Source organism: Anarrhichthys ocellatus, unplaced genomic scaffold, assembly GCF_004355925.1.
Source record: "Anarrhichthys ocellatus isolate YVR2014 unplaced genomic scaffold, GSC_Weel_1.0 scaffold25, whole genome shotgun sequence".
NCBI classification, from domain to species: Eukaryota; Metazoa; Chordata; class Actinopteri; order Perciformes; family Anarhichadidae; genus Anarrhichthys; species Anarrhichthys ocellatus.
Window position 1 is genome coordinate 4,566,666 of NW_022280055.1, and position 13,879 is coordinate 4,580,544.

The window sequence follows — 13,879 nt, forward strand, 5'->3', positions numbered from 1 at the left end:
AGTCGGGGTGGACGGGGTGCGGGAATCGGTGCACGAGGACTTTAACCTGCCTGGAAAAACTTCTTCCCATTGCTTTGGTATTACTTTGTCTGCAATTTCTTCTACTGCTGCAGAAATAGTGCCGCTTCAATGAATGTTACGCCCTTCCCAGCAAACATGTCTACGGATCCAACAGTTGACCACTGCAAAGCACCTAATCAGGTCACATACGAGACCCTCTCCTGGCTGATGATTGGAGAGTTCGTGCTGGGTCTGCCTCTCAACCTGTCGGTCCTCTACGTCTTCGTCTTCAGGTAGGAGGAAACACAATCTGACTAGCACTGCCGTTTCAACTTTTTTCAGAAAGTACTCAAACATGAATGTGGACGAGGGAGTGAGAAGTGAGGTAAAGCCCTCGGAGAGAGGGGGAAAAGTTTCAAGTTAGCCAAAAACTTGAACTTCATAAATGATTCATCAGCCGCTGGGAATTTCCAGGCTCTTCGAGTGATTCAAACCACAAGAAAGTCAATGAGTCCAGGTGACTTTGACCTGCTGCTGCTATTGGTAATTAGGATACCTGCCAAATCAGGCTGTTATCCTGGAAACAAGGGTTCAGTTGGGTGGCGAAACTCCGTCTATGTCTTGCGCAATTTGCCGCACATGTGAGAGCAGGGCAGATAGAAAATGACAATTAACCTAAGTCTTTGTTGTTATTCGATAACCACCAAGAAATAAAACTATTTATATCCAGGCAAGTAAAAATTCGAACCCTGCAAGTTTTGTCTTGATTCAATGAATGCTCTGATACAAGTTTAACACCACTGCTTCATGACATGTTAGTGATTAGGAGATGAGAGGGACAGCAGCCACATCCTGTTTGGATTCTCAGTCCATTTCTGCAATGAAAAACGCTGAAATGATCTTTAGAAAACATCTCTGCATTCCTAAAGTGGGTCCTTGTAAGTTGTATAGGATCTGTGCACCACTGAAATATACACTGCGAAAAGAAAAGCAGCAGCAATTATGAGATACTAAGAAATGTGTCGAAAGAGATCTCCTTTTGACCAGTGGATCCTCTTCCAGTCATCCCATCTTGAACGTTAAGCAGTTTGACCAGTGCAGGGATTCTGTAGATGTTAAAGATGTAAAGACAGGATCAGGTTAGGCTTCCTTCTCTGTTGTGTTTATTCTTGATGCAGAGCGAACGTTGTAGCAGTGAAGCGAATAACTGCTTTGTCAACGGCTTTCACCCTTTAGGTTCAAGTTCTGGAAGAACAAAAGCATCTTCCTGTTCAACATTGTGGTTGCCGACTTCTTGCTGGTGGCCTGTCTTCCTGCCAAGGCCTACCACTACCACCTCGGCCACCGGCGCAGCCCCAACAAAGCACTGTGCAAGACGATGCTCTTCATGCTGTTTCTCAACCGCGGCGCCAGCATTGCCTTCCTCATCACCCTGTCCATCGACCGCTACTTCAACGTGGTGCATCTCGGGAGGAGGAATTTCGTCAAAGTGCTGAAGAAATCCCCCCTAGTCTCCATCGTCATCTGGCTCCTCCTGCTGCCCCTCACCATCCCCACGATGGTCGAGACCTTCGAGTGCTGCAACAGCCACGGCCGCAAGCACGAGACCCGTTTTCACGACGTGACGGACACATTCAGAGAGGTGTGCTTTTGGTTTCTTTAGTTTGCATTAGCAGAGCTGTAAAATGGGCTCGGAAACCAAAAAGGCTTTAATAATTACAATTGCCCAATACACCCGACGTATGCCAACCCTGCCAAAGCTAGCCGCTGTCAACAATAATAAGAACTACAGTTATTTACACTACCTCATACCATCACACACAGACTTCCTGACAGTCATTACAGTTTATTAGCTTTAATGGTTGATCTAATTGCCCTAGTTCCCTGACTAACAGATTGCCACAAGCAGCATAAACAAACCCGTCGAGCCATCACAGCATCTTAAACTCTGGACACGTTCAATTTTATGTCTAATAAGAATAGATAAGAAGACCTGTGGCATTGTGCAACTATTTGTTGAAGAAAAACTCCTCACCCAAATGTGAATATTTGCTGGATGATGGAAAACTTGATATCTTTGTGTTTTGAGCTGCTTCACAGCCAGAACAAGACAAGTGAGGACAATAGCTTTGGATGAGTAAGACTGCTGAGAAGTTCAATTTAGAAATGAGTCATACACCTCAGCACCTGACAAAAACGATCTTTAAATTCAGGGGTACGGATGGTGAACTCTGCGGCCTTTCATTTCTTAATTTTTTTCCTTTTAAGATCGTCTATTTCGGCCAGATCATCGTGCCCTTCGTCATCCTCGTCTACTGCACGGTGCACATCGTCAACCGGCTGCGGAGGAAGACGGTGGGGGAGAAGACCAAACTGAGGAGAGCCGTGTGCGTGGTCATGTCCGTCGTCGTCGTCTTCTCCGTCTGCTTCCTGCCCAGCACCGTTGCCAGAGCAGTGCTGCTGAGCGTCCGGCTTAACAAAGATTGGGAGCACATGGAAGATGCGGTGGTTCAGGTCTACGACAGCCTCATGGTTCTGTCTTACATCGACTGCCTGCTGGACCCGCTGGTATACTGCTTCTGCAACTCCGGGTTTAAAGACGCCTACATATCCACCTTCTGTCCCGCGTTTCTCCGGAACAGACTGTTAAATACTGACTTTTGCTTGGGAACAACAACAACTACAACAACAACAACAACAACGACTTCTGGAATTAGAGAAGTTTCTTTGCCGATATTAGCAAAATGATATTTTCAGTCTCTTAAACTGCAGTGAAAGTTTTGTCCAATGTGTTTAATCAACATTACAGCTCAGCTGCACAGATAGCATAACCACTGGTCCCTCCACACAAGCTACGCCGGCAGATTATTAACATTTTCTCAGAAAAACATTAGGTAAAGCAATTCTGCCGAATTTACACAAAGGCTGAAAACACAGGCGGGGGCGGATGACATCCTCTGTGGGCACAGCCATGATCTGATCTGATGAAACCATCTTCTATCTAAAATCAGCATGTGTTCATGGGTTTATCTGGAGCCGTGTTTAGGGCCAGCAGCTCCACTCACGCACACTTGCTGATGTTTTTCTCACTGTAACCCTTAATGACCTCCTGTTGGAGCTGAAGAGACCGTCTTCTGAACAATTTGAGAACGAATCATTTTCTTTCCGCACTTTTTTTCCAACATGAAATCCGCATCGACGCTTGACCGACTGCTTTCAGTGCTCGTGGTCCATTCACGTGGCTTCACACTGTGCGGCTGCCACCTGATCTAAAGTCTAATTCAATATGATTTATACGGATATAAGACAATGAGTAAGATCTGGACTTTTTTTTTTTTCAGCGGCATTGTTTTATATTTAGATATATATTTTTATATTTGTTGTGTGGTGTTAAGATGATACATTTCCCTTGCGATTGCATTTCCCTGCATACGATGGTCCTTGCACGAACTACAAAGTACTAGTATAGACCATAAAGTATAGTACAGACCTAACTTACTGTGTTCTGCTGTACTGTATGTTTACCCATACATACTGTGTTGGCACTCAGGAAGCTCTCCATCTCTGCGTTCATCATCAGTACCTGAAACCAGCTGTACCGGTCCTCGCTGGGGTTCACCCTCAGTACAACATATTGTTTTTCTCAAAGATGTATATGAAGATTTCCAATATCTTTTGGAATTTATTTCTTACTGGTGCATTTTCACTTCCCATGTACAACTGTAATTATGTATAATCAGGGTAAAGCAGGCCGTCTACACCCCTTTTTCTTTAAGAGGAGGTTATAAATGATGTGCAACTACGACCACTACTAAAATGTCAAACCCGAGTGGACTGCAGGAATCTAGAAGGCTGATTTAAACATTCCTCACTCACGCTGTATGTCATTTTGTGATGTTGATCATCAAAACTTAATTATTTGCATGAGATCATGATACCAACTGAAGATTTTTGTATATTACTGCTGTAAATAAACTAAATACAGGTCTAAGCAAAACATCACAAGATGGAGACCCTTGATATACAAATGCACTCTGAGCAACACACCAACATGTAAAGCATTTACTGTGAAGCCAGCTTGTAACATCCCAAACAAGGAGAAAAAGCAACGCATCCAGATCCCTGTTGCACCCTCCTATACATCACTGTCAGTGTCCAACTGTTGACGGTGCTGATCGGCCTCTTTGGGCTCCATTTTCCACCCCTGTGACAGTTTGTTCTGAATTGTAAATGTGAACTCACCTCGTCAAAAGCAGCATATTCCCCACGTATTGTTGTCTATCCTATCCTAACTCAAGGTATTTGTTTAGATGCATTAGCACCCTTATTTTCAATTTTGAAACATTTTGAGGTGTGTACCCATTGCTCCGTGCAGGCAGTACGGTTGTAGCAACAGGAGGCTGTCAAGTTGAGGCTAGCAGGTTTAATAACACAGCAGCCGCGGCAACGACAGAGGAAGGACGTACGAATACAAAAACAAACAGAAAAACACTGAAGATCAGTGTTATTGGTCTTCTTTACAGATTGGCTGCATGCCTGATTTGTTTGAAGCCTGTTATGGGTTAATGACTTTGCCTCAGACTGAATGTTGTTTTAAGTCATTTATCTCATTAAGATAAGTATGTGTTGAGTTGGAAACTTAAGGAATTCGAGGCAAGACGTCGTAATTGTAATCAAACTTCTCGTAATCTCCTCAACGTATAGTAATTCAAGTAATCAGTTATTTATTTATGTTTTCAAATAAGCTGTTCGTTAAAAGAACATCACAGTGAATTGCAGATTGTGTCTGAGAATAAGAAGAAGCGTCCCCAGCAATTTAGAGAAGCGCCAACATGCGCCCACAAGGCCAGGCTCTTTGGGCTGTGACGAGATGAGACGAGACGTCGATGTATAACCAACAGGCGCAAGGAATCGCAAAGAGGTTTTTGGTAATGGAAAAGGGCTCTTAGGAGTTACTTTTCTCAGTGGCTGAAACAAGTTACTTTTAAATGGCACCAACGTTGTAATGTTATTCGTTACTTTTAAAAGTAGCATCACCCAGCACTGGAAATTAGTTGCTGAAAATCCTTAATTACAATGCTGAAGATTTAGCGCAGATGTACACATTTGTTTTCTCAGAAAAGGCTCAAATGCAAAGACCGGTTTTAAGAATCAATACTGGATCACCCAAACAAATATTGTTGCATTTAATCAGAAAAAATATATATATATAGATATATTTTTAATAATATATATATTTCTTTTTTTTTTTCTTTCACCTGACCCAAACAGGAGAGTGTGCTGCTCAACACTGACCTGTCCCTAGTAGCGTCAGCAGTCGACTCTGCTCCTGCAGGACCTCGTGGATCTGCTCAATTTGCCGCTGAACCACCTCATATGGACGCTCTGGCGCCTGCCAAGAGACACACATTAAGAACCGGACCAACGCAACATGTTACAATGGCTGTGGTGGGCACTTTCCTTCCCAGCAGGAACACTAATCTGATGTTCTACTGCTGTCTAGTGGCAAGACGAACAACTGAACTAAAAGTGGACATGCCTGATTACGTTGAACAGTCTTGTATATAATACATCCTTTCTTTATTTCTAGATAAAGTTCCCTGTCTCATAATTGACGAAAGGTTTTCACCCTGAGATTCTCCTCTCATCAAACATAGTGCTAGACACATCATCAATAGCTTTTTTGGGTAATACAGCAAAGTAACACTCACTTGTTGCTGATTTACGTTGTGAAAGGCCGTCGGCTGGTATCGTCCACGGGGGACAGCATCGTCAGGGCTCAGGAGAGAGGAGAGGCCAGGGGGCGTCATGCCCACCACTGGTTGGCCCTGAAAGGCCAGCTGGCCCAGGCCGTCCCCTGGGTGCTCTACCCCACTGAGTCCAGGAGTGGGTGAGACAGGTGCAGGAGTCTGAACCGACCGATTAGAGTCCGTGCACGTCCTCTGGCACGTTCTCTCCATGGGTTTTTCAGCAGACATCGTTCAACGATGCACCCTCTGCTCGTTTTGACAACTGCTCTATTCTGAGCTTTTCTTCATCTGAATTTTGGAAGCATTAATTAGTGGTTTATTATTTTTTTTAAACATAAAAATGTCACAATGAGAATAAAGAAAAAGGCTTTAATTTCATGGAGAAAAATGACTTTAGACTCACTCTAAAATGTGGGATAAATTGGATATGTAAATATGTAGGCTGAAAGTCAACAGAGACATTTTCTGATAACTTAATGTGTGACATTAATGTGACATTTACAAGCCAATCTGCCTGTGTGTACACTTCAAATGAAGCTATATGTTTGAGAACTACAGTCTCTTCTCCTTGCTGGCCTTTTCTTCAACCTCACTGATTCTTTAGTCTTTCTGAAAAGCTGAAACTGACATTTTCTGTCAATATTGTAATCACAAGTTAAGCTGCTATCAAACTGACACAGTAGTTAAATGAGTAACAAAAACGTTTGTTACCTTTGTCCTTATGATGACATTTTGAGTGGCAAAGCTTACAGCTAGCATAAACATGTCTTCGAAAGATAAATGAAACACGAGTTAAAACTTTTGGAACGTCCTGCCGTTTCAGTAACCACCAGGGTTTATAAGATATCATTTTCTAGATTTCTCAAAGAGCGACTGTCCAACTACAGTAGATTGTGAATGAAGATTTTAAATCGGTTTTCCACAAACTAAGATGGCCCCCAGCACTTTATTCCTCCTGCTCCTTGGGGATTAGCACACCTATCTGAACTGATATATCTTTATCTTCTCGAATATGTGTTTAAAACAAGGATATATAGCACGTATTTAATATTAAAATATAAAATAACGGACAATAAAAAGACATAATACTTAATACCAAGTATTAGCCATTTGTCTATCTTGGAACTAAGTGAACAAATGGGTAGCAACTAGGTTAAAAGGGTTATTTATTGATGAACCCACTGAATTGAACCAATACTATAATATTTAATTAGATATAAATGCATATATAATAAAGGAGTCTTTGAGGAATCTGCAAAGATTGGCTTTAAGGTTAAACATTTTTCAGAAACACGGACTTTGTGACTTGAATATATTTGTGGTAATCATCCATTTTTAAATGTAAAAACAGGGGCTATCAAAACTCTACCCTGAACACCAAACTACATTCAAAAATCTATAAATGTACCGTAAACTATCTTAAAGTGAGTGAACCCGAGACTTTATCAACAGAGTTTATCATGAATAACCAACACAAGTGAACTCTCTCTCCTAAGTAAATTAAGATCTCAAGAAACAGTGACATGTGATATTTTAGTTGAAAACCATCATAATAATATTTGTGGTTAGTTACCTTCCGTGTTGGGACGAGCTGAGCTGCGTGACAGTTGAGGGAAGTTTACTGTTGCCACAGTTACTGGGCATCATCACCCCACCCGTCACAACATGTGTCACAATCAAACAACTAACTCTAAATGCAGACAAGTCTCCCTTAAACCAAAGGTTTCATGTATACCAATGTTGATCCCTCGAGGTGGTATTAGAGCGCAAACATTTACTTTTGCGTCAGAGCAAGCGCACAGGTGACGATGCAGCGAACTTCCGGTAAGACCCTTCAAAATAACTTTATCTTTAGTAATTTATCTTCAGTAAAGGTCATTAGGTACCCTATAAGAGTATTGAGACCCTAAACCAAGGTGATGGCTTGATCCTCATCCGTAAATAGTTGAGTCTCAAGGTTTGTTAGATATGTTAATGCAGAACGTGGGACTGGACGGTGAATTAGTAGGAAAATATGTGTTGGTGTTGGCTTTGATGGTGTTGCCATTCTCTCCCTAGGCTGGTCTTAAATGTGTTGACTGAGGAGGCACTAACTGTTCCTTGACTCACGCTGTTCCATACTGGTGTTGTTCTACTTGAGAAAAAAGGTTTCCGTGGACCAGGCTGGTGTTGTACCTGTAGTTTCAGATCGTGACCTCTTGTATTGGTGCTGAGGGATTTTTTGAACATACTATTGCCACATACTTCACAACTTCTGTCAGACTGTACGCTGTCAATTCCTATCAGTATTTTTAAAAGTTTGGACCATGTTGGCTCGTTTACGTCGAAATTCCAGCGTTTGCAAGTTGAGGCTGGCAAGTCTTTCTGGGTATGAGAAATTTGAGAGGCCGTGCACTAGTCTAGTTGCGCGTCTCTGAACTTGTTCCAGGGCGTCTTTGTCCCGCTTGAGTTTGGGCGACCAGACGACTGAGGCCTACTCGAGGTGAGGACGTACCAAGGATTTGTACAGGTGGAGAAATGATGTTTGATCCAAGGACTTGAATGTGTTCCTCATTGTGTATGTGCGTTGCGGGTTAGTGTTCCCGAGGTGCATTGTTTTGCATTTATCTGGGTGAAATAACATGCACATTGTTTGGGCCCAAGATTGGAGATGGTCCAAGTCACACTGAAGACTGGAGTGCTGCGTGTCATGTAGCTGTGATATGACTTCAAAGATCTTAGTGTCGTCGGCAAACATCAGGACAAAGTTGTTGAGGAAATCCGGTATATCAGCCACAAATAGTACAAACAGCAAAGGGCCAAGTACTGAGCCTTGAGGTACCCCGCTGTTGACGCTTGCAAAATCAGAGAATTGTCCATTTACCACTAATCGTTGTCTGCGATTGGTAAGAAAGTTACGGATCCATTGAAGTATGTTGTCTTGGATGCCAAAGGTTGAAAGTTGAAGGAGAAGTCTCTCGTGTGGAACCTTATCAAAGGCCTTAGCGTAGTCTAGGAAGAGAATATCGACTGGAAGCTTGTGACTAAGGGCTTCAGTCCAGATGTCGATTGCTTCCAGTAGATTAGTAACTGTTGATCTGCCGGACGTGAAGCCGTGCTGTTGCTTGCATAGAAGGTCGTTAGATTTCAGGTGCTCCCTGATGTCTTCAGCAATCAGTCTTTCCATGAGTTTGCACACTACTGACGTAAGTGAGACGGGCCTGTAGTTTGCTGGGTCAGACTTGTCGCCTTTTTTGAAGATGGGGGTTACTGTTGCCGTTTTCCACTGTACGGGTACCTCGCCGCTGGCTAGGCTTGTGTTCAACAGGTTACACAATGGTGAAACAAGGATATCAGCCATTTCCTTAAGTAATCGCGCATGATTTTCTATAATTTCATACAAATCATAAACTCTCTTGCATATGTATTGTATTTTAAACGTTTCTGTAAGCGAAAATAATCTTTTGTGTTTTAAAATGTAAATATATGAGCAATAAGAATATATTCAAGGAATAATTCAGCCAGATACAAAAGGAGAAATTATAAAAACTGAGTTAAATTGCCTTTTTTTTCGACATGGACCAATGTCTGTTCGTAGTACATTAGTAGTATTTAATTTTTATGAATTTTTTTTCGGAATTCTGACCTTTCTATCTCAAGCTAAAGCCTAAAATCCTGCATTGGTTTATGTTACCTCAGTGGGTCTGAGCCATGTGCTCATACCTCAAACATACCACGTGATGGCAGCATAAGCATGCGTTCTAACCAGGGACAGATTCAGGGAAGTGAGTGAGTCCGTATGAAATGAGAGACAGACAGTAATGTTGGCTGTGTGCTCTTTATGTGTCGTATGAGGTTTATAAAAATATATATACATCCCAAAATAAACAACAGACACAAATCCCGATGACAAGTTTGTACAATTGGATTGACGATCAGAGTCACAATCACCAGTTGGCCAGAGATGTAGAAAGGTTAGCGAGATTCTTCCGGTATTTTAAGGACATGCAGCAGATTTCTTTACACTTGGCCTTGTTGAATTATGAGCAGATAAAGCCTTCTACAATACCAGCAGTGTTGGCACAGACACACAACATTGATTTGAAGAAGACCCCATGAAAAGAAAATGGTATATCTGGAGAGGTTATTTCTAGTAAAGAATCTCCAATAAACCTTACATTTTGCCACATGATTTTTCATATAATTTTACCAAATAAGCACAACTTCTCCAATAATAAATGTTTGAGCGGTGAGGTTTTAGATTGCAACCAACTGACACTTCTCCTGTGTAGGAGACCTACGGTGGCCGATGTGAAAACACGAAACAAGAATGGCCCCATCTATAGCCAACGTTTGGTTTGTCCTTTCTAGGCTACTGTAGGAACATGGCAGCCGGCTCTGTGAAGAGGATGCCCTTTCTTATGTAGATATAAACAGTTCATTCCGAGGTGATGAAAACACAACGGTTCTTATTTTTTAGATGAATATACATAATCTTAATGTTATAATCCATTTCTGGCAATAGATCCCCCTTAAACTAAACACAAAGATAAAAACTCCCAAAGTCAAACATTGGAGCAATCGGTAACGAGAAAATGAATCAATGAACTATTATTAAGTTTCATTGCCTTTCAGTACTCGATGAAATTAACATAATTAACAAAAAGGTACAGATTGTACAATACCTACAGGTGGAAAACACAAATTCAACAAAGAGGAATACATTGTTCTTTTGACGAACGATAAATTATGAATTGCAAACTAAGTAGTTAATTTGCTTTATCCAAGAAAGTTATTTGAAATCACATTGTTTAAACTTTAATTAACCAACTTTTATTCTCACCAATCACAGGGCTCTGTGAAATTATTATCGTTCTATTAATAACCACAAATCCAACCAACAAACCCGGAAAGAACAAAGGCAGTGTGGAGGGCAGGCTGATGTATATTGAGCCAATATTACCCCTTTATTAAAACTGGGATCCAGTCGCAGCTGGTGTCATCCTCATATATGATATGATGCGTGCGCCGCATAGCGCTCACATTTATCATAGAATTGATCCATGCTATACTGATGGTTTAGTGAAAGATGTTTTTTCCTTATTAAAAAACATCCATGATATTCTGTCTCAGTAGTTTTAATACCTTGTGGTCTAAACTCTGAGGCTTTTTTATTACATTTTACTAAAAGCAAAAAATGGACAAACCTAAGGAACACTGAATATTTGCACCAAATTTCAGCTTTCGTCAGCTTCACTCCAAAAATAGCAGTCAGATCTGGCTTGGAAAAGCCAGTCAGGTCCTGCAGCCTGCATCATGGAGGCGATCCAAAGCAGCCCAGATCCAAGGTGGCGCTCTGCCATTTTCTAAAGAGACCGATCTTTTCCTTCTCCTGCCTTTTTTTTTTTTTTCCCCTCGACTCTGCGGCGGTGATGCCAAGCTTTGGAGGGCCTGGCACCAAACCCGCTCTCCTCCTGCTGGTGTGCCGGTGTGTTTGTGTGCCGTAGCAGCCAAACACGTAGAGCATACTGTACAAAACACAAACGCACACAGATGAACGGCGATGACGGATGAGTCGAGGACTGGAACGTTACTTCTGGCAAAGATCAGAGGAAGGACTGGAGGTCTTCCAAAATCAAAACCACCAAAGAGCAAATACATAGAGTTTTAATCACAAACAAATCTGCTGTTCACCGTGCTGCAAACTCAGAATGATATAATAGAGTTTAAATCGTACACGCAGCTCTGTTCCTCTCGTATGGTTAGATTTAAACAGCACTCAGGAAACAGAAAAGACGCAAGAGACTTCTGATTTTGGAAGCTTTTAATATGTTTTATTCCTCTACAGACTTTCAAAAATGAACATAAATAATCATCATGTATAAGCAACCTGAGCATCGTTCTGCGAAACAAAATCTTCAATTTATATATGCGAAAAAAGTGAATTGTGGACTGATGCACACTATATTAGATTGTGTCGGACTGTACACTAAAATTTAAGAGAGACTGTTTTTTACACTAGCTTTCATTGGATTACATACATTTTGATACATCGAACATATAAAATTGCCCCGCATGTGTGAAGCCTCCACTAAAGTGACGATGCACCAGCATTCGTGGATATCTTGAGTCACTGGTAGGTTCTCCATCAGCAAAGAGCTGAGAAGACAACCGGCCTTCACCAGCGTCTGCGCTGCAGTTCATGCTACGCGTCACTGGTTCACATCAGGCACAAATCGGCTGCGTTATTTACTATGTTACAAACTGAGCTTCAGCACTTGACAACAATCATTGTTCCGTTTTGTTTTTCAGAGGCATGGAGATGCTGGGTTCATGAGAAATGTGCGATATACTGACATTATCGAATGCACAGTTTTAAATATTTGACCGATGTTCCCAAATGCCTAAAATATACGAAAATCTAATTTTCTTCAGATATTGATTGAAACATCAAGCCTATTGATTCTGGACACATTTTAAAACTTTACTCCACTCCACTGTTGCATCCTTACTGACGGCAATGGCTCTTGGCTGCCATTGGCTATCTAGGCCTTAGCTTTGATTCCTATTGGACAGGAGACTCCCGTCCCTCCCAGCCCGCAGTATCCTTCAGGGTTTTTACTCAGGTACTGCTGGTGGTAATCCTCAGCGTAGTAGAAAGGCTTGGCTTCGGCTATTTCTGTTGTGATCGCACTGTAACCTTCCTCGGCTAGTACCTGAAAGAAGCAGCAACAAAGACACATTTGTAGATTTACAAGGATGTAAACTGCGTTAAACAGATGGAGTTATAGTTGTAGAAGCAATGGACGAACAGACGGATAAGAAGGAAACGTCAGTGATCTCTGTGGGAATCAGCTTCAGCAGCAACAACAAAGAACATGGCAGGAATGGCAGGAATAGTGTATGATGGGAAATTAAGTTCTATTTGATCTCTCCAATGTTGAAAACCTAAAAAAGTAGCGCGTTTCTCTGTGAACTGCGCCTACATTTAGGATTATAAGTGTTTTTTTAATGCACTTGTTTATGTTTGTATCCTATTGAGCATGAAAACAATTTCTCCTCCTCCAATTTCTCTCATCGCCTCTCCTCACACTGCAAAGTACTTACGGTCATCTTGGGAATAAAAAAGTTTGTTTATATAATAAACAAACATAAAAAGTTTGTTTATGGCAAACTACAAAAAAAACAGACAATGCACGCACACATATTCACGGTAGAATCCGTCGGTGATGACACCTTCTCCTCCTTGTGATAAAATAACTCAACCAGATGGCATGTGGATGAATCAAAAAACAAAGAAGCAGGAAAAGACACACACGCGCACACACACACGCACGAAACTTAAATTCCTGACTGAGTGGTGTTGCTTTGTTTTTTTGGAGTGTGTGCCGGCATGTTTACAACACAGCTTGATCATAGCATTGGTTGGCGGGAGAGCTTAATTTGGCTCGACATTTACATGTTTTGTGTTTTATCGGCGGAGCTGCTGTTCTTCCGCCCGACGCGACAGCTACCGAAACCCAAATCCTCTGAAGTGACGGCGCCAGGTTTATGGTAATTATCCTGCTGGAGAACCTAAATGATAATAGAACTGAACCGCGCTTCGTGCATTTTAGGAACTTCTGCGGCTCAAATTGGGATCCAGGCATGATGAGGAAGTCAAAAAGTTGCTCCATGTTTATTTGGTTGAAATTGTATGTGAAAGCTTCATTTACTGGCTGAATGTTCAGGTTAAATATCTAATAACTGTGCCTTTCATTTAACTTTGTGTGTTCAGCTGCATTACGATCACATAATCACAATTACAATAATTCCCCGCCTAATTATATGTTCCATTTCTTGTGATTATGGAGCCGTTCCTACTCGCTAATTGACAGAAATGGCTTTCATTCTGCAAAAAACGTGAAACGGATGCACAACTGAAGCAACATGATCTCGATACTAATGGTGGGAACCGTGTGGCTTTAAGGTTATTGCTAGCTGTTAAAAATGACAACTAGTTTTATGTGAAGTGATCTCACCTTAGATCAGTGGTTCTCAACTGGTCTGGCTGCGGGACCCACCATCACCCCTTAATGACAAGCCGGGACCCACGACACAAATTATATATATATATATATATATATATGTGTAGTAAACAACTGTCAAAT

At 41.6% G+C, this 13,879-nt stretch overlaps 3 protein-coding genes across 4 annotated transcripts in view; 1 reads left to right on the plus strand and 2 right to left on the minus strand.

The window, feature by feature from the left end:
• The window catches only part of LOC116391247 (12-(S)-hydroxy-5,8,10,14-eicosatetraenoic acid receptor-like), a 6,581-nt gene extending 1,497 nt beyond the window's left edge, over positions 1–5,084 (plus strand). The window contains exons 2-4 of one of the 2 annotated variants that reach the window (XM_031861648.1): positions 114–293; positions 1,237–1,642; positions 2,269–5,084. In XM_031861648.1, the coding sequence (XP_031717508.1) occupies positions 130–293; positions 1,237–1,642; positions 2,269–2,748 (1,050 nt within the window). In that variant the 5' untranslated portion in view covers positions 114–129 and the 3' untranslated portion in view covers positions 2,749–5,084. The remainder of the gene's footprint in view (positions 1–113; positions 294–1,236; positions 1,643–2,268) is intronic. The other variant, XM_031861650.1, reaches the window with a different exon arrangement.
• The window catches only part of LOC116391141 (uncharacterized), a 26,430-nt gene extending 20,452 nt beyond the window's left edge, over positions 1–5,978 (minus strand). Inside the window, exons 1-2 of the mRNA XM_031861422.1 lie at positions 5,712–5,978; positions 5,296–5,392 (exon numbers count right to left, since the gene is read on the minus strand). Of these exons, the coding sequence (XP_031717282.1) occupies positions 5,296–5,392; positions 5,712–5,978 (364 nt within the window). The remainder of the gene's footprint in view (positions 1–5,295; positions 5,393–5,711) is intronic.
• A 5,557-nt stretch (positions 5,979–11,535) lies between these two features.
• Positions 11,536–13,879, minus strand: part of msraa (methionine sulfoxide reductase Aa) — a 44,672-nt gene continuing 42,328 nt past the window's right edge. Inside the window, exon 6 of the mRNA XM_031861669.1 lies at positions 11,536–12,445. Within this exon, the coding sequence (XP_031717529.1) occupies positions 12,275–12,445 (171 nt within the window). The 3' untranslated portion in view covers positions 11,536–12,274. The remainder of the gene's footprint in view (positions 12,446–13,879) is intronic.